Raw genomic sequence first — 21,256 nt, forward strand, 5'->3', positions numbered from 1 at the left:
GTGATTCACTTAATAATTATGTATGGAAAATATCACGTACACAAACAGAAATGGAGTAATAATAATAAAAAACCTAACATTATATTATTAAAAATTGAACTTATGCATTATATTGAGGCCATAAAAGATGCAAGAAATAAAAAAAACACTCTGTAGTGATTTGGTTTGTAATATAGAAAAGTCCATGCACAATACCATGTAACCATGTAACACAGTACCATGTAACACTTCTTTTTGGAACACTCTGTAATTTTTTATTTTATTTTTTTCTGTTGTTTCCTTTGATGCTATTATGAATGTAATACATAATAGTTGAACACACTGTGATCCTCTGTATGTGTTATTGTTATTTTTCTTGTTAGGCAATAAAAAAAACAGTTTGTAGTTAGGGTTTTGCCTATAATATATATATATATCTATATCTATATCTATATATATATATATATATATATATATATATATATATATATATATATATATATATATATATATACACATTATATACCATTATATGCATCTGTGATCTGCAGCACTGCACTGTAATGAATCTGATAGTTTTAGGCTTCAGTTTATATTTGTTTCTGGACCATAAATGACCCATGCATGGTTAGTCTGATAAACTCAGGCTGAGCTGGAAAGCTGTTTTTTTTTTTTTTCTTACAGTTGTCAGAAACCCTTTAATAATGAAACCCTTTAATTTCTACCAGCATTTACTAGCTGGTGAAAGTGGTCTACCTGTTTGACCAGCTGGGCCTGTGGTGTGGCAGCTGCCAGCTGCCCAGACCAACCCGGATTTTTCAGCAAGTTGTTGCTTCTGTTGCTGAAACGATACCACTAAGCTAAGCACGTTTTGTCTTCATAAAAGACAACTCACTATACATATATAGGTTCCCCGATACCCTGGATGCAAGGTGCTAGTCTGTCACTGAATCCTCGCACACACATTTGCATACTTATTCTCACTTAGGAGGAATGTAGAGTAGAAAATCCACCTTCCAGCACGTTTTAGAAGGCGAGAAGAAACTTGAAGAGCCAGAGGAAACCCACATCTAGTCATCACAAACACATACAGTATATACTGCACAAATTGTACACGATGAGTTGTTTTTTAAGCAAACGTTACACCAAATACTAACTTTGTTTACATTATATCTGTTACTAATTTCTTTTTATAATCTTTTGTTAACATAATAAAATTATATTTCATTTGTCATTAGGAACCAGGATTTAAACCTTTTTAACCTCAAAGTGAAAAGTTCAGCAAGCACTTATGTGTGTGATGCATGTCATGTGTTTACATACTTCTGACCCTATAGTGTACATTGGTCACATTCCATCTCATCTTTTCATCTCAATGTCAGCAATAATTCTGATAGGTCTATAATTCACAAGTTTTAATGAAACATATCTAACTTGGTTTTATTTTAACCATTATTTTATTTAAAATATATATATGTATGAACGGATTAAGGTGGCTTGTATCAATAAAATGACCTGTATAGAAATTATAGACAACCATAATATCTGTAAAAACAAACAAACAAACAAACAAACAAACAAACAAACAAACAAACAAAACATTGCAACCAGTAAAACAATTTTCCTTGCTCCCAAATGCAATATGTTTATATTCGTTAGATGGCGCAATTTGCCAATTATTTTGACTTAGTGGTACAATGGGTGGAGTCTAGCAAATAGTGGACGGGCTAGGAAATGCTGTTGCTGTTATATATTAGAATATTTTGGATATTTTAATACTGTGTATTCTAATTGTCGAAGTAATTCCTAAACCTTGGGCCTGAACCAGACCCAAAACCTAAACTTGAAAAAACAACAACAACAAATAAATATCCTTGTCAATGCTGGGTACTCTCCAAAAGAATAAGAGAACCTCACTCTCACAGAAGGATGAATAAGCCATAGTACATAAATAACGTCGTCTCATATTCCATATTAGGATTTATGTTTGGTTCCATTCCTCAGGGACACTGATTTGCCAGATACAGTCAGAATATGGGCAAAAAAGTAAACAAAACAAACTTTACTGGCTATTAATGATTAAGGTAGCAAGCGACATTTACCCCAGAATTCATTAGTGAACAGATTGAAGATATGGTGCAGCTTCACATACAGTCCACTTCAGGGCAAATATGGAACTGCAGGAGGAAAAGTACTGGGTTTTAATGCCTGAAATGTCAGAGAAAGTGGGCTTAGATTGTTTGATGATCAGTAGATGAGAATGAAAGAAGGTGAGGAGGTGCCTAGCTACAAAGTACTTTTTTGTTTATATGGGGAGGAAAAAGACTATATTCACCTATTGTTTAAAACCAGCAGAATAGATGAATAGGTGGTTAAAAGCCTCAGGCCCAGTCATTAATGCTTTGCTTTGCCTGTGTATTGTTTGCTGTCTTTAAATGTTAAATGACAGGCAGGCAAATTTCCTATTGAGCCTGAGCTCCTCTTTTTGGAGTGATGGTATCATAATGAGGGGTTTGTTGACTCTATTGCTTACTTCTCTACTCACCTGCCTTATTGCACAGGTGTTTCAACAGAGAGACACGTTTATGCAACACGGCGCCCTCAAGACTCACCCTGCTCCTTCTAACTAGAAGCTAGTGTGTTTGCTTTTGTGTGTGTGTGTGGGCTTAACTTTAGCCTGTTGTCATAGCTAGTAGACATTTGAGGGAGGCGATGTATAGGTCTTTCTTGGGAGGAAACTTGAAGAGCTGATGATGAACAAAGAAAAAAGTTGTTGAATAACAGTACTGAGTTGTCAGTTTGTAGAGAGAACTGCTACTTATCTGTAGGTAACAATGGGGGAATATATGGCTGCATGGACAGTCTAGTCGAGACGGCGTGTGTCTGTCTGTATGTGGATAACATAATGTATGTACACTATGTAGCTGGCTCTGTATATACAGTACATGTGAGTATGGATGTATGATGATAAGACTGTGTGTTAGACCTTTGTATGAGAGCTTGAGAGAAACATCTCCAGTTTTCCTCCTACTCCACCTCCATCTCTGCATTCCAGGGAGTGAGAGAATCACAGAAAGAGAGACAGAGACAGAGAGAGAGCCCTCTGTGTAAGGAAGGTCGCTCCCCATGTCTTGTAATCACAGAGCTCCATTGTCTGAAATTGAATGTTTCAACAATTGTGATGTCATAGTTTGTCATTCCCAGAGCTGGGTTGTACTGGGGAATAAACTGGAGCTCTGTGTGTATGTGTTCCTGCTGGAGCATTTTAAATAGACAGCAACCACAACAGAGATGTAATTAATCAAAACACTTTTCTGTTTTTAGTTTCTAATTTCTATGTTTTTCTTTCCCATATATTTTTCCTTATTTCAGGAAGCACACTAACCTGAAGCACGTGAACCTACCTATACTTGGCTTTGTCTTTTTTTTGTTTTTTTATTGCATGAATAATAAGTAATCCACCTGGGGTGGTTGATAGGCCACACCTTTTAACCCTCTCCTCATTGGTCGTCATTTGAATATGATTTGCATGCAATTTGAATGGCAGTTGAAAGGTTTCTGTGCTTCCCAGTTAATTTGACAAAGCATGCAAATGACAATTTCTCTCTTTTTAATAGGACATGTTTTGGTAGGTCCGCATTTATTTTTTTGAGACGATGGGACTACAGTCATTTCCAATTAATATTTGTGAGTGACAGCATGAATGGGTGTTTGTGAGAACCTTATTTTCATAAAGTCTTTGCCAAACTATGAGGTATGTTGGGCTGATGATAAAAGTCAGTGAGAATATAATATGCCTATGTTGATAAGCCAAGAGAAAAACATTTGTGTTTGTGCTTGCATGACAGTGAATAGCCACATAATCATATGAACATAATATCTCATTAGTGCAACACTCACTGGTTGCATATGGATGGACCTATGGATAAATAAATATATTTCAGGGTTATATGTACAGCATGTATGATTATACATGTATGTATTTAGGTATGTATGTATAAAAATAAATAAAACCTCTATAACAAAAATACATAATACATCTATAAGAATAAAGATATAAGGTGTCCTTGAAGAGACACATTCTGGCACACAGACATCATTCATGACAACAAGGGAAAAAATGTTCAAAACAAGTACCACCTGAAATGAGTGATATCTTGCGTATATAAGGTGACTGTGTTTTATTTTATTACAATAATTCCTTACACATACTATGAAAACACTACAAAACAGTGATTTCAAAATGAAGTTTCAAAATCATCAAGAAGACCAGTGCTTTATCATTTAAATACCCAACCCACTTTACAGTAAGGTTTCCATGACAACTGAATCAAATCTCTAAATCCAGCTAATTGAGACAACTGGGATCCAGTAAGTGTGTGATTTGTACCATCTATTGTTTTGGCTTGAGTACATTAAAATTAAATGATTTCAAAGTAATCCTTCCTTACTTTGGGAAATAGATATGTCTACCACACTCATCTCTCTCTCTCTCTCTCTCTCTCTCTCTCTCTCTCTCTCTCTCTCTCTCTCTCTCTCTCTCTCTCTCTCTCTCTCTCTCTCTCTCATATATACATATATGGAGTGTATGTGTGTGTGAACTGAGGACAGATCTGGCAGCAGTTGAACAGCTACCGTTTCCAACCAACACAGAACTGTGGTTTGTTAGTGTCACCAGGGTAATGAGGCATAGATAAAGGAAACCTAAAGATTTGCTCCAGCTGAGTTGGTGCCACCTTGTTAAATCATTTGTTTGCTTTGCAGTATATTTGGCTTATATGGGTCATGTCACCTTGACAGATAGATAGTCATACTAAGATTAGGCAAGTGAGACTCTTAGATTAGAGTCTGAATGAGTCTAAATTGTTGCTTGAGTAATTGCAAAATCCTTGAGTAATATGTTATATAGCTACCTTTTTGGAAGCAAATCCATGACTGTCGGAGCACAAGAAGAGATATTATTAATGGAAATCTTATCTCTCATTTTTGAGTCCAAATACAAGCCTCAGTTTCTTGAACGCCTTCTTGTGTAGGGATAATGCTGATGCTGGTGCTAGTGATGCTCCCGTGCTGTGTAGACCAGAGGAATCCTGAGACGCCTTCTACGAGCCTGGCTATTATCTTGTGGATTATTATTATTATTATCATCAGTTACGTACTCTCTTCTCTGCCACCCACAGAGAGAAAGCATGGAAGAGAGGGAGTGAAAGAGGGATGGAAAGGAAAAGGACAGAAAGGAGGAGAGGGAGAGAGAGGGAACAGAGGCACAACAGAAGTGTTCTAAATTTAGTGCCGGCTGGACATTTTTCTCCCTGTCCTTATAAAGCACTGTGGTGGAATTGGTGTGTGTGAGTTTCTGTGTGTGTGTGTGTGTGTGTGTGTGTGTGTGTGTGTGTGTGTGTGTGTGTGTGTGTGTGGAGTATCCCTAGCTTCACTGGCCCTTGTCAGATAGGCAATACAGGAACAGTCTGTTTGAACAAGCTTTACCTTTTGCTTTGCTTTTGGAAAAAGCAATGATGGAAGTTTTACTTTGAGTTAACAGAGGCAAACAATATAAGGAGGGAAAGGCTAAATTAGGGAATGATCAAGAGAGGGGTTAGCGGGAAGAAAAAAGAAAGGGAGTCAGGAGTGCACAGGAGAGAGATAGAGAGAAAATGAAACAGAGAATAAGATACTGTAAACAGAGAGCTATGTAGTTCTGGCATTGTAACAAGGAAGAGATGCCTTTGGCTTCTGTGAGCAGTTATGCTGTAACACAGCAACATGGCTTCCTTCAGGGGATTCTTTTGTTGTCTTTGTTTAGAAAACTCCGTCATGTTTGCTCTTTAAAATGTAACTTAGCTCAATTTGGTTGTCCTTGCTCGCTAAAGGAGATCAAAACAGCTATAGTCATGTGTACCCATTTACAAGCAATTAAAAATGCCTCTTTGTCAAGAATTAGCCTTTTTTGTCAATGATTTGTCCACTATTGTAAAGCCTAATGTACAAGAATACATGTTTAATAAAGACATGATAGAGAAAATACCATCACCCTTCAACCATCAACCTGTGTAGGTTGAATAATTTTGACATAAAGAGGACTTTTAAAGGACTCTGCAATAAATGAATAGAGGGAAAACACACACACACCTCTAGCAACCATGATCCTCCAAATGTCACAACCCGCCTTGTGCAACTGCCATTTCCAGATGATTAGTAGTGACAGGAGGCAATTGACACAGCTGTTTCTGAAAGACAGCAGTGACAACACTAAAGTGTTTCGAAAAAGGTCTTCCTTCATACACCTGTTGCCATGTTCTGCCATTTTGTATTAATTCACAGGGTGGTCTCTCTCCCTAAAAGGCTAAAATGGCTTTTCAGAATAAACAAATGTCCTGCTGATTTGAAAGAAAGAAAGAAAGAAAGAAAGAAAGAAAGAAAGAAAGAAAGTAGATGGCTGCTGGTATATAGGTATATAGTTATATATATGTAATGCTTACAAATATCAGGTATCAGGATTGTGTCGTGTTATATTTATGTGATGTATAAATACTCTTTTAATTTTTTTTTTCATTCTTGTCCTATCTTGTCTTTTTATCCTATATGGCCTAGGAAGAGCAGATAAAAGTTAGCAATTGGCGAAATCTGACACTATTACATTACAAATACTATGATATTTGTAATGTAATAGATAAATGATATAATAATGTTAATTAAAATGTATTTGTGATAAAATAAAATAAAACATGTTTGTTTTATTTACTTTACACCACAAAAATAGGTTTTTATTTTACTAATCAATATCATGCTTTTACTAATATATAGTTCATTTTATTTTATGGATTTTAAGACTGAAAAGTAAAATAGGAAAAAAACTGCAAAGTTCTCTGCCCTTTTGCCTTTCCTTTAATGGAAAACTTTCACACTGATATAAAGCCTTGACACTTGAGACTCTGTCAATAAATGTTAAATGTTTCTTTACAGATAGAGATTACTATAGTTAACCATATCAACAAGCATATGTTTTTCTTTGCTAATTTTTTATTTGAAACATTGATTATTATTGTATTATTAGGTGTGATGCGGCATCCAACATACAAGTAGATTAGAAGCCTTTATTTTGTCACATATACATTACAGCATAGTGAGATTTTTTCCTCACTTACACCAACTTTCAGCCATGATACCACACCCCTGGATTAATTAGGGTTAAGGGCCTTGCTCAAAGTAGCTTGGCAGTGCTGGGATGCGAACCCCACTCTTTTATTCAACAACCCAGAGCCTTAACCACTTGAGCCACCAAAGTCCCTGTTCATGAGCTGTTACCATAGAAACAATAATTTATTAGAACAAGTGCATTGCTATAAACCTGTGATTTGAACGTCAGTCACACACATGTGTGCACACACAATTGCACTACAGAATATCAAACTAGCATATATCAACCTTTTATTGTAGGCAGTTGCTACACTGTGATGACATTGATCTGACTGGTGATATGTCCGTGTCCAGTTGTCCGTGTGCATATACATTTACCTAAATTGATACTTGTTCCTGACTACACAAGATATGAACATTGCAGCAGATCTATATTAAAGCATTTAATAAGCTGAGTAGAAGACCATAGGTTTGTATAGGTTATACAAACCTATAACTTTAAGCTGTCTTTCCAATAAAATTGTAGTAATATCACATAAATGGTCTAGCCACTTCTTTGAAGAAGCATAAATCAGATAACAATCAAGTGTTTATTTGACATTTCTTGGTAGTTAGAAAAGAACAAAAAGCCTGTTAGGCATAATAGAAGGTCTTACTAAAGTACTTTTGTCTAACTTCATGAATTCTAGGTTGTGTGTTATCCATGTGGGTTGTGTTAACAGACACACAACTGCTTAACCACATAACCAAAGATTCCTCCCACTGAGTAAGGTCATCTGAAAGACAAATTATAGAGACTTTTAGCTAAATATATAAATTTAAACTTTAAACTGTACACTGAATGAACCACAAATGTCTCATCTAAACATTTATTGTCTTCCTTTAGAATTACACATGATTTTTAAGTTTACTTTTTTTAGTAAAATATTGTCCATGATAATCACGCATTATAGATAGATAGATAGATAGATAGATAGATAGATAGATAGATACATACATACATACATACATACATACATACATACAGGTCAGGTTGACGAATTCTGGCATGTTTCTTTAATGTATTTTGAGTCTGTGTGAGTCCTGAGTAAATGTGGGTGTGAAAGCACCTGTCTGTCCTCTTCTCTTGGACTCGGAAGCTTAATCGGGGAAGTGCAGAGGAGGCCCTGCCTGCCCTGAACACATGCTAACCACAGATAAGGATATGGGGAAGAGCATAGCAAAAAAAAACCTCTGTTGAGGTTAGAAGCATGGCTGAAAAATGAGAGAGCAATTATATCTGCAGAATTAAAAGAGGTTACATTAAGTTCTATACATCTGCATCACCAAGCTGGGGAGAATATTCTGCATATACACTGACCCCAAGGCTGAATCAGCCCTTCCTTATTAGACAGGAAGGACATGTACATCAAATTCAACTCTGTTCACAGGAAAGACACAAACACAACATTTGTGACAGTTTTTTTTACTAGTACAGTAGTCTATTTTAATACAGATGAACTGAATGACACACTGACGGTAGACTGATGCTACAGTACATATTTCCTTTCCTATATCACAGCTTCTGATTACCTGATCCCACACAAAAACCACATTATTCTTTTTCTTTCAAAAGAAATAGTATGTAATGCAAAAACAAGATAATTTTTTGAATCACAAAGCAATAATCAAATCTGAGAGGACACAATCCTCACATTATGGCCACAAACCCTAATTTACCTCTTACCGCATGTTCTAAACTACCTATTGCTTTCAAATTACAATTTAAATACCTTCAATTCTGATGCTACATTTTCACATCACTGTTCACACAGTTAAAGCACAAGCTGCTTTATGAAATGGCTACAAACGATCAAAACTGAATGTAAAAGGAATATTTAAAAATCAGAAGTGAAATGTAAGAAGATTTGTATGTCTGAGTAATAATTTATATGTTACATGATCTAGAAAATTTATAAATGTGACAATTCCTAATTCATTAAATCAACTCATTATTTTTGACAAATAATACACAGCTTTGTATATATTCTTTAATATTATACTTAAACTAATAGGAAAGGTATTTCCTCATTATGAATAGAAAGTGTGACTGAGTGCTTGACAACATTAACAATTGAGAAACACAATGGACTGGACCCATTGACTAACCTGTTCGACGCATGCAAATGTGTTAACAGTGGTGTTATCCACCATGCAGGAAAGCCACAAACTATTTCTGTTTATGACTTGCAAAATGATGTCTCTTACCAGCATTCACAAAAAATTAATTGAGTCATTATTTGTTTGCACTTATTAGGTCTCATTAGCACTCCATCTACATAAAGTATGTCCTTTTCTCTTTTTTGTCACCCCATCATATGATTTTTTTTTTACTTATCCATTTTAAGATTAATATGTAATCCAAGCTGCACTGCACTGGATAAAAGGTTTAGATAATATTCACAAAAAATTTCTATTAAAAATTCCACCATCAAGTGTGACCTAGATGAATATGGGTTTTCTTTGGAGTCTGGTTCCTGTCAAGGTTTCTGTCTTGTGTTACTTCAGGGAGTTTTTCCTTGCCAATGTCACCTTTCATTAAGGATCCTAATCTACATGATTTCTATACATTATATATATATATAAAATCAATGTCTGTTTTAAATGCCACTGTAGAAATAATAATTAAATTGAAATGAACTAGATAAATTATATACTGGCAGATGGTGTCATTTAAAGCATTAAAAATGATTACATACAGCATGTTTTTAATATTATCTGATTTAAACGTATCTGATTCAAACTTGCTTACTTATCTCTCTAGGAATAGTAAATACACCCCATTTCCTACATTTAGGTAGGGTGTGAGATTGCAAGAAACTAAAGCATGAAAGGAAAGAGTATGTAGAGTGTGACATAAGGGAATGACTTAGCATATATGTGTGTGAAAGTTTAATTAGAAGCACAGATAGTGTGTGTCTATGAGCTTTCCATCACCATGCACCCAATCCAAACCTAGAAGCTTTATCTCAGTTAGAAAGCCAGTGAGAACAGGCATAGTCAATAAAACAAGGTGGGTTGGTGTCGCCATGTTTGAGTGCTTCACTAAATATAGTATCTATGCTATCTCACACTCATGCTGAGTGTCTCCGGACGTTAAGCAGATTTGACCAATTCTAATCCAATGTCCCTACAGCAGGATTAGATCTCCTTTGACCAAGGTTGAATTAAAGTCAAATTAAGTTATACAGGGGCTCATACACAGTATAGACATACTTCTTAAGCATCAGAGACCAATATTTACCTTGTGAATTATAAAAAAAATGGATTGGGCGGGATTAAGAGAGGATATGATTTCTAAGACATTAAAGTGCTTTTTTGCTAATGATTCAGTTATTAGGCAGTGTGACATGATGAAGTGTGACTTTGATAGCTCGGAAATACCAAGCCTAATAGAACACAGTGGTATAAGTATGTGAATGATTCAGCATAAAGCTCTATGTGTTTTGTCAAGCTGGCACCCACTTCAAGACTTCTGTTGTAACTGTATGGCAAGGAAAGCAGGAAGAAATGGTAAACTGATTAAAGAGAATAAGGGAAGTAACATAACAGTCAGAGTGTGAGAAATGACAACGGGGGAGTGCAATAAAATCAATTCATGTCAATGAAAATAGAGTTGTTAGGAGTGAGGAAAAAGAACTATTATAAGTCAATTCTATTAAGAGAAAGAGACCAAACATGCACAGCTGAGCTATGAAACAAAGAATATGCTATACAGAACACAATAATATTACTAAATGTTCCATTCAGCCTAACAAAAGCATTTTGCATTTGAGGTAATCCCTGCAAACAATCAGATTCAAACCAGTGACAGAAAGAGATCTGAATGTTCATTCCAACGGCCATAACTTCATCTTGAGTACAAACAATGAGTGAGTTGTTTATTTAAGCCAACACCATGACTCAATTACACCATAGCAGCTTCACAAACTTTTTCACTCTTATTTATCTCGGCTCAACAGGGCATACAGCTACCTCCAGATTGTCCAGAAAAACCTGAGTGATGCATTTACATTGGAATTAAAACTGATCACACCGACCTACAGTTAGTAGAGAGATTGGTATGTTTCAAAATGCTTAAAATATTTGCTCACTAGACAAAGCTCTTCTTGTGTGGTAAAAGTAAATAATTTTGCTTATTAAGAAAAAAAATAGTATTGTGTCTTGGTATTTTCAGTGTCTGGCAAATAACAATGACTATGTAAATATTAATGCCCTGTTTATATAAACCATAATCATAACCAGCCTCCCTCTAAAAAGCTGGCAAAGGCAATAGTGCACGCGCCCTGGTAAAGAACATTGCATGCCTGGGGCCACTGTTCATGTTAAAGCCTGATAACCAGCAAGGCCCCTTCCCTATGACCCAACCAAACATCACACACACTCCACACACTCGCAGAGCATGCTGATATCACTCAAGACAAGAGTTTTTTTTACTGCAGTGTTAATCAAGCTCAGCATTTTAGGTCATTTATTACATTCTGCAGTAAACCTGTGAAAAATGTTGTCTTAAACAAGCCCCAAAGAAAAACTCCTGTCCTGTTGTTTACTTTTTATTTCTATGTGCTTCATGTAACTATTATAACAATGAAAACTAAGCAAGGGAATGGTAGATAGAAACAAGATTAGTTGCTGCATTTAGTTTAAATTTGGTACTAAGTAATATACTTCAGGTATATTACTGTAGTCTTGCAGACTGCTATAACAACGAAAAAAGAACAGACTGAAACATATTTCCCCCTAAACAAAACAGATGGATGAAAACAAGAGCATATAAGAAAACCGACTGCATTCCTATTTTTAGTATAAAGTCTTTATTTTTCCCCAAGACTTTTCTTGGTATGGCTTCTTTGCAGATAGTGAAATGGTGTGACAAATATGCTTCGTAGAGCATTTATGTGCCAGGTGCAAGCCGAGGCTCAAAAAACTTAAAAATATTAGGTGCATGTGTAGATTAGTATATGATGAATGCTAAATCAACTATGTACACAATCTTATTTGGCAACCAGCAGCCTGAAACATTGTAGGTTTTGCATGTCTGGTATACAGAGAGACCAATTTATACATGTAAAAAAGATTTATACCACAGATCACTTAAATATCTTAACATAAATACTGCAAAATGCTTTAAATTGAGACAATGCTGTACATAAAGAACACTCCTGTCAGAGATATTCAAAAGGATGTTTTACAATTACTTTTAACAGTTATACAAAACTGATGTACTGTAGGTATCAGTGTCAGCTACCATACATGTTAAAAACCAACGTTTATTGCATCATATAATGATTATCTCCATTCATCCATAAGCCAAACAAGCTGCACATTCAATGCTTTGCCTGAACTGGACACCTGGATCCAAATCAGTTTTGCATTATGGCATAAAGACACATTCATCACCATGGACAGAAACCTGATCAAAATCTTTAATTAGCACCCTTACTCTAAAATACCATATCATAAGTCTTTGGACTTAAACAAGTCTGAGGTCTGTAGACTGGGGTGTATTTTGTTTGGAAGCAGGAGGTGGCTTATTCACAGTTCACCCTAAATACAAATGCTAAAATTGTCATTTAAACCTAAAGAAATATTCTAGTTTTAAGGCCTCTTCTTTATTTAAAAAAAAAAAAAAAAAAAAAAAAAAAAGGTAGTCCTGGGAGAGTTTGGATGTCTTTAAGCAGTAACAGAAGCTTGAAGTTCTCCATGTTGTCCTAGATTTAGTACCAACTTCTCATGATGTTGTGCATGTACAGGTGTGCTCTTGCATCTCCATTTCCCACCTCTCTAATTGTGTATTCTGCCCTGCCTATAACCTTAAATCCTGACCTTCCATTCTCTCAAATGCTTTCCCTGGTGATTTTAAGCAGCAATACCCACATTTAAAACTTCTTAAATCTCTCCATGTTCAGTGTATGACTGTATAGTCTTCCTTAACTTATAGTTTCCCACTCTATACAATGAGGCGCCTTACATTGATTGATCTTAACAATATAATATAAGCACAAAAAGAAACATTAATACAATTAAGCATATGATATGAATAGCATGACTAATAGTGAAGACAGTAATAAATGTTGAACTATGTAAAGTAAAAAAAAAAAAAAAAAAAAAAAAAAGAAAGAAAGAAAGAAAGAAAGAAAAAAAAAAAAAAAAAGCATCAGTGCTTATGGAAGCTCTTTTAAAGCCACTGCACAGTTTCACTGTCTCCGGACTCAGCTGCCAGAAGCAAATCCTGATGTGACAGTGCAAATGTTTTTATGTTCTTTTTCAAGGGGTCACTTGGCTCATCTGGCCCATCTGGCCCTCACTGCATGCGCTCAGCTTGCAGATGCTGCTGTGGTGGGTACTGGATGAAAGCAGGGGTGGCAGCATTAGGCGCATTGGTGAGGGTCTGGTGCAGTGAAGAGGTGCCTGAGGGTGGGCCGGTGATGTGGCTATTTGTGTAGCCATAACCCATGAAACCTGGGGAAGAGGCATAAGGGTAGTGCTCAAAGGCTGCTGAAGTACACTGGGCATAGGCAGCAGTGTAGTCCACATATGGTGACGTGAGCGAGGAGGCCACTTGAGAAGGGAGCACAAGGCCGGGCTGTACGAAGGCTTGCGGGTATACATACTGTGGCAGCAGCCTGCACACACAGAGATAAGAGTGAACACACACAAACAGACCACACAACACCATTCTTTATACTTGGATCAAATGAGAATTACGATTTTAAAATCCTATAAAGCAATCTCCAACTTATTTATGATAAGACCATATTCTTGCATCCTTACATAATAAGAAAGGAAACAATCAAAGCTGGGAAAAGGCCAAAGTATAAACATTCATTCAACCCATGTCTTATATTAAAATGAAATCAGAAATAGACAAGAAGGGAAATTTGCTCTGCATGTTTTTGGAGCATCCCACCTACAACAGCAACATGTGTACTGTGTAAAGTCTTGATAACTGGAACAGGTTCTTAGTAGGAGAGGTGGGAGACAGATGCTTCTGGCAGCTTCTCTCAACCAACACCCACAAGTGTTTTAACAGCTGCTACTTTTCACTCATTCAGTGAGAGCTCAGTGTTTCTCTCACACACATGCACTACACACACTAACAATGAGATCAATGCAATGTGCCAAAGACAGGCACCAGTAACAGCATGACTGAAATGGTGAAAGTGTAGCAAAATTCACAGGCCAGCTTTTAGCCCTTCAAGGGTAATTAACAGTGTGGAGAAAGGACAGATTCACTTCTCCCTTACAGACTCTTGTGCTATTATTAACAGGTTCTGAATATACCCCATGAGTCCCTTTGACTGGAGAGAGTGAGTCTGTGTAAGGGGGTGGATTTATTACACACACACACACACACACACACACACACACACATCACTCTCTCAGAATGTAGGGAGTTGTGGGAAGGTGTGGTGAGCCGAGGGTCTCAAGATGCGGCACCTGGAAACAAACAGAACAACCCCCAAGGGAAATGGCAAGATATGGCATCAGGGGACCCCGATTCCAATAGCAGGAACAGAAAAACATCTTTAATCACAGTCAAGATTCCTGCAATTTTCTGTCTGAATGTGGTAAAATTATAAACAGACATTTCCTATAATACTAATTAGTTGCTAATAGGAAGAGCCATATTATAAGAGAGAGGAACAGGTTTGATTTCAATTGCTGGGCTAATTTACATGGTCATCTCCGGGGTTTTTTTTTTTTTATCTAGTAAACACCTGAAAACAAAAGTTATACAACTATCGAAATGTGGAATCATTTACACTGTTCCTTCCAGAGGTTAGGAGAGTAAAGTGGGTATTTTTATTTATAAATAAACAAACATTGTTTGTATAATATATTATTTAGATACATATTCAATTCTCAGACATTGCGACCCCAACACTACAAGTAATATATTCTTATAACACAGAAATACTTTTAGAATTACTTCTGTGTGCATAAATAAATGAAAGAGACTGTACACACCATGGTTCAACACAGGAAAGTGTGTGTGGGTGGAGAACATGTGCAAAACATCCAAGAACACCCCTTCCCCCATACACACACACACACACACAGTAGTAAATCACTTCAGTCAGCACTGCAAACCAAAAACCATGCGAAGTTCAAAGAATGAAAGATTGAGCAGCAAAAGTTTTACTGTCATACATGCAAACAGCACTTCAAACCGTCATAGCACACTACACTGCACTCTCAAGCCATAACTGGCACCTTAAGTGGGGTGGGGTCAGGGTGAGCAGCACCCAATCTGGACTGCCATACAAGGCTGAGTGAAGCCAGGAGCTTGCAGGTCTTCTTCCTTCAGTAATGCGCTCCATCAACTGGCCAAGTAACAGAGCATGAATTGAAGAGTGGAGGTTAGAGGAACACTTGATTATATATTGAATTAGATCAGAGAATGAAAGAAAATACTGCCTCTCTCTCTTGCTCTCATGGTCTCACAAACTTTGTATCACAGCAAAACAGAAACAGTGGCATTGTTATACTCAATTACTGCACTAAACTTACAAACTTTGGACTGAGTAAAGCATTGGCCAGCTTTGTTTGAAGTCCAGAGACCAGGCTTAGCTGATACAATGGTCAAGGACAGACAGAAAGACACACGCGTGCGCATAGGCACACAATTTCACTAGGCAGTTGCCAGGTCACATTTACACACTGGTCTCTTGCTCTGTGCATTAATTATCTGGTGGCAATCACTACTATTTAAATCCACATCATGAGAAAATGGTCAAATATGACTTTGCCAAATAGCAGCCACACACTGCTGATCACTACTAAAGTCAAACAATCCTAAAAGGTAGCTTATCTTTAATCCTACATGCACAGTACACATTGACAGAAAATAGCCTGCATAAAATTTTTACTTTTTCCTTCTAATGTGTACTCAAAAAACAAACATGGAAGAAAAAGACAGAGGTATTCACATATAGTGTATAAGCCCACACAATAATAAGAATGTGCACTGACAGTTTGCAACATTGTCCTTTATCATTGGCATACATCCTTACTGTAGACGGAAAGTGTCAAACTTGTCGAGAGGGAGTGACATTTCATGGAGCTGTATGCTGCTAAACTGCTCACACATCTAGTTCAATGTTCTTCACTCACTACACTAAACAAATCTCCTTCTCTTTCTGCTCATATCACCTTAACATTTCCATTCTTCTATTTACACAATTCACAACCCACTGACCCTCACAGCCCCTCCTTTAACACCCCCACCCCCCCACCCACTCTCACTATGGTGTCACTTTTCAGGGCCCCAGTCTAATCACCAAGCTGACAACATGACCGATTTCACCTGCTTAGAAAACGTCACACAATACTGTCAAGGCAGTCAATGGCCAATGACTGTAGGACCATTAATTATCTAGACAAAAGCACAAAATGAAATGGCTGTGTTATGTACTCAAGTTAGAAATTATGCTTACAATTTGAGACTGAGAAAATATGTAGCAGGGGACATGAAAGTCTAAAAACCTGTTTAAATAAAGGGGGAATGAGACAACCTCTTATAGCAATTCTAGCACTCCATTTCTGAGCAGAAGTAGACAAAGAGCTCCATGGGGGAAAGCGACAGGTGTGCAAGTGTGTATAAAAGGGTGGGTAGAGGTGTATGAAGCTTGTAATTGAGGAAATATGAGACAACACCTGTCACAGTCAGAAACGTGGGTCCCCCACCTCCCCCCAACAACACAGCTCCACCTTGTTACTACAGCAACTAACTCACTGTCATATGGAAGGTTTTAGGTCCTTCTCATGTGAATGTGTTAATAAGCAGGTAAAAATTTGTTCAAAACCAGTCTGTCGCCATGGCAAACAAAATGGACTATTTAAAAACTATACCATTAACATTAGCGAGCCAATAAAGGTTTGTATCCGTTGAAGGGTTGCTAAGAAACAACAGTTGGTGTTTATTCTTATTCTAACTACAATTGGACAAATAAGACAGTGATAAAGACATGTCAACTGCCTTGTCCAAAACAATGTCTTGAAGCCATGGAATAAACACACAAGGCAGGTTTTTGTCAGATATGTAGGCCTTGTAGTTTCATATACATTTAAGCAGCAAGCCTTAAGGGCAAAATACACTCAGAGAACCAAAGCCATATAACAGGCTTCAGCTTTGGATATCCAAAGAATACATGCGCACCATCAACCAAAAGACTTAAATAAATAGTAAACAGAGAATCGTAACACCAAACATGTTTAGAAATGACTCCATAATATAAATTTAGCAATCTTACTGACTACATCTAATTGACTGGTCAATAGAAGAAAAAATACTTTCAAGAACTTGCTGTGATAGAAATGAACAATCTTACTGCCAGACAAAAGACTAGACCAGTCAAGATGAGGAGCACAAGGAACTTGTTCACTTTCCTTTGTCTGTCCTGTCATTGTTAAGGTCCACTGGGCTTTGTAAGACACTGAATGTGTCTTTGCTGTAGTAACTATAACAGAATGGAACAGAACACACAGACACGGACATCTGACTTACCCATACTGCCTTTGAATAAGCGCTGGATGAATAGGTTGCACACCAACAGATAAGCCTATGAAGCACATGAATTATGAAATGATAGCATTTTGATATTGCATGAGATTCATTTGACATGTTAAGATCACAGGTGAATTTGAAAAGAGAAAACTGAACTAAAGAAAATAACTAATAAGTTCAAGGATTCAATCGGTTATGCCACCGTTCTCACCTGTCTGAAGATTACGTGGCTTGGCACCGAGGTAGGCCAGGTTGACATTGGCCTTACGACCATCGATGATCGGATTTGGGTCTTTACAGGCTCGTTCTGCTGCTAACCTGTCAGTCATGGTCACCTAGAGGACACATAACATACAACAAAAAGAGCAAAATAACTTTTTTTTTTAAACTTGGGTAACGTGGGTTAAAACGTACTGACTGCAATGTAATTTCACTGCAGTACACTACAGTGACAATGTCATAGTAGTAACTAAAAATGATATGCGAATAGACACCAGAATAATACCCAGAGAATTTAAGAGGTTAACACAGTTGTGTACCTGTTTACCTTGTTTGTAATAAAAAAAAAAAAAGGAAGCGTGCATAGTTTGGCAACGGACAATCTTTTTCTCATAGTCTCAGGAACAGGATCGACAAGTCGATCCAGTTAACAGGAAAAAATAAGCTTTCAGGGAAAACAGGTTTTTATTAAGGGATCATCACCCAGACCACAAAATACTCTAGAGGCAGAAGCCCTCATTACTCAGAGGCTGCCAAACTTGCATTGCCTCACATATAGCCAAGAAGAGCCATTTAAGCAATATGGCACTACCCTCTTTGACCTCTAGCCACCATGTGCTGCATTAAGAACATCAAACCTGTATAAGAAACAGACCAAAGACTGCCACATAAGCACAGTCTCCCAGGTCATTTTTTTTGTCTAAAGCATACATGAGAAAAAGAAGGCACAGTTTGGTACACTTTTCTGAGATTATATGGTAATATTAGAGTTAAATATTAGAGTTTTTGTTTGTTTGTTTAAAAAAAAAAAAAACATACAATACAGAACACAATTTGGAATACAAAAGTGTAGCTAAGCGACCAGGGCATGAACTCCAGGAGAAGATTTGAGAGGAAGGAATATTGGAGAAATAAGATCTAGGCTAGTAAGAGCACATAAAGCTCCATCTTAGGCCAAAACAGTCTGCCAGTCACTGAGATCCTGTAAGATCCTGTAAACATTTCTAGGCGGTTGGGTGCTGCCGAGCTTCATTAATGTAGCATGAATAAGTAGGAGGAGGAGAAGGAGGAGGCTTGGAAACCATCATTTAGAAACTTCACCATATAAAGCCCTTACATTTGTTGGCGCTCGCGCTGCCCAGTTGAGGACAAGTACATCTTTAAGCTTGAATAACCATTTGGAAAATTATTGGCCCAAAAAGAATTCAGCAAGTACACCTTCAGGAAACGTGAATGGCAGCTGGATTAGAGTGTAATCTTTAACTTGATTTCTTCTTTTCTATTGATATTACGGACAACGTGCTTATCTACCCAAAACAAACACGAATGCGTCTCGTGCGCGTTTTACGCACACCACGTACCCATAGGTCGAGGAGTCTGCTGGGGTTTATAAAAATGGTTAACATTCGTTAAGATCTCCGCGTTACAAAGTACACAGAGTCACGAAAATAAACAAGTAGTTTAAGAGCAACATGTGAATGACTTACGAAGCCGTAGCCTCTTGACTTCCCCGTCTGTCGGTCCGTTATGACCACAGCCTCATCTATTTCTCCGTACGCTTCGAAGTATTTTCTCAGAGACGCATCGTTTGTGTGGTAGGGTAAACCCCCTACAAAGATCTTCGTGAACGTAGTGTCTTTTTGGATTCCCGTCGGATGCATAGCTTCGAGTGTGCTGTTCATAAACGGATGTAAAAGCATCGGATACACAAAACTCTAACGGAAACCTAAAAGCAGCGTTTTTTCCCCCTCCAGCCGTTTAAAAATATCCTGGCATGTAAAAAAAAAAAAGAGTCAGAATCAAAATATGATATTTCATATACAAGAAAGCTCGATTGTCCAGGCTTTGAATTATTTCGTCCTTAAACCTCTTATACAATACGAATCATCTCAGTGGTAGTGAACGCGCTCCCTGGTACACGACCGCCACAACCAGTCAACTGTGTTAAGCTACCATCCCTTTCTTTTCTTCCGGGCGCAGTTTATTTATACAATCTTGTAAAAAGCCACGCCCATTGTTCATGCCAGCCAATGGTGTGGAACTTCTATTGTTAAAAAAAAAAAAGCTAGCAGAAAACTTTGTTGTGACGCACAGTCTCCTCCCCTGCGTCCGCCCTCACTCAAACTTGCACCTGCTTTTGTCCTTGCGCCAAACAAAGAAAAAACGGCCACACTGTAAACTAAACAGCGTAAAGTGTTTTATTCCCACAGCCGAATAAACTTTATCCTGCAGCTTTTAATTTAATAAAAAAAAAAACCTGTATGAACTTTCTAAAACAATTACTTGGTTATATTTACATTTCTGTCATTTAGCAGACACCCTTTTATCTAGAGTGACTTACAATTTATACAACTGAGCAATTAAGGGTCTTGCTCAGGGGCCTCACTGTGGCAGCTTGGTGGTGGACCAGAGATTTGAACTCATAACCTTCTGATCAGTAACCCAACACCTTAAACATTAGGCTACCACCTCCCTTATATCACTGCTGTTGTATAAGTGAATGTAAAATTCTCAGTTCAGTTTAACAACTGCCAACATTGAAGTAAACTGCTTTACAAACCAAAATTCCTTATAAAATAAGTCTGATTGCGATTGTGTGGCCAGGAACATGATCATACTATCTACACTGACAGCAAATGATTCCCCACTGTCTGTTCTACTGTTCAATTTAATGCTAATTGCCACAAAGGGGATGAATTTACACAGTACACTAATATTAAGGATTAGAGCTCATGAGAGTAAAATTAGATGTCTTTTGGAAACCTATGCTTTATGAATTAGAGGTAAGTGCAGACAACGAGTATCTAGGGGTAATGAGATGAAAAAAGATTTACCCCAGTTGAGCCTAATATGTCTCTGACATTGAGCCAGGATTATGATCTTCATCTCCTTTAAACCAAATCTATAGTTACAAAAACTATTCAGAATAGCATCAATCAGACAGGCCTCTAGACAACAGGAAGAACAGGCCAGGGCTTGTATCACCACTGACAACCTTTCACTCCTTGACTCATGTAACTGTGCCAGCTGTAGTGCTGTTTAAATATGTTGTGCAAATAGCTTCAGTGCTTTAAGAACAGTCCTCTTTTGGCTCATTAATAAAGTGGTGTTAGCAGTCACTTAAAGTATGGGTTCTCACTCTTTGCAGTCAATTATTTTAATCGTAAAATCATTTCCAGACCCACTCAGTATAAATTAAGTTTCCATTAAGATATTAGGCTTAATCTTTAAGTAGTACAGTATTTTGTACAGTAGTATCCTGGCAATTTTTTGGAGATTTTTATTTCTGAGCTTTTCATTGCCAGAACACATTAAGCCAAAGCTGACATTATATACAGACCTTGTTTGTGGTCTTTGGATTAGACCTATTAA

The 21,256-nt window shown here is 37.2% G+C and overlaps 1 protein-coding gene and 2 long non-coding RNA genes across 4 annotated transcripts; all 3 read right to left on the reverse strand.

The window, feature by feature from the left end:
* Positions 1-1,815: 1,815 nt before the first annotated feature.
* On the reverse strand, positions 1,816-6,159 carry LOC132843955 (uncharacterized). Its single transcript, XR_009648320.1, has 3 exons — positions 6,109-6,159; positions 2,966-3,133; positions 1,816-2,726 (listed from the first exon to the last, which is right to left on the reverse strand). It is a non-coding gene; the product is annotated as an uncharacterized LOC132843955 (long non-coding RNA).
* Positions 6,160-7,687: 1,528 nt separating this feature from the next.
* On the reverse strand, positions 7,688-8,562 carry LOC132843954 (uncharacterized). The gene is made up of 2 exons (XR_009648319.1): positions 8,142-8,562; positions 7,688-7,892 (listed from the first exon to the last, which is right to left on the reverse strand). It is a non-coding gene; the product is annotated as an uncharacterized LOC132843954 (long non-coding RNA).
* A 3,388-nt stretch (positions 8,563-11,950) lies between these two features.
* Positions 11,951-19,847, reverse strand: rbm38 (RNA binding motif protein 38). Of its 2 annotated transcripts, XR_009648347.1 has the most exons (5): positions 19,372-19,847; positions 17,877-18,000; positions 17,666-17,720; positions 15,373-15,482; positions 13,655-13,781 (listed from the first exon to the last, which is right to left on the reverse strand). XR_009648347.1 is itself a non-coding variant. In XM_060867990.1 (4 exons), the coding sequence occupies exons 1-4, from the start codon at positions 19,582-19,584 to the stop codon at positions 13,460-13,462; spliced, it is 714 nt and encodes a 237-aa protein (XP_060723973.1). In that variant the 5' UTR covers positions 19,585-19,847; the 3' UTR covers positions 11,951-13,459. The 2 variants fall into 2 exon arrangements, 1 of the variants encoding a protein (XP_060723973.1); XM_060867990.1 differs by lacking the exon at positions 15,373-15,482 and having other exon boundaries at positions 11,951-13,781.
* Between the last annotated feature and the right edge of the window lie 1,409 nt (positions 19,848-21,256).

This window comes from Tachysurus vachellii, chromosome 4, assembly GCF_030014155.1.
Source record: "Tachysurus vachellii isolate PV-2020 chromosome 4, HZAU_Pvac_v1, whole genome shotgun sequence".
NCBI lineage: Eukaryota > Metazoa > Chordata > Actinopteri > Siluriformes > Bagridae > Tachysurus > Tachysurus vachellii.

Bases quoted from the DNA above. Each gene is read 5' to 3' on its own strand.
- rbm38 (XM_060867990.1), bottom strand. From the start codon at position 19,584: ATGCTTTTACATCCGTTTATGAACAGCACACTCGAAGCTATGCATCCG. The intron at 18,001-19,371 runs GTAAGTCATTCA...TGTGTCCTCTAG, and splicing joins AGTCAAGAGGCTACGGCTTC to GTGACCATGACTGACAGGTT. The intron at 17,721-17,876 runs GTGAGAACGGTG...TGTGCTTCATAG, and splicing joins GCCACGTAATCTTCAGACAG to GCTTATCTGTTGGTGTGCAA.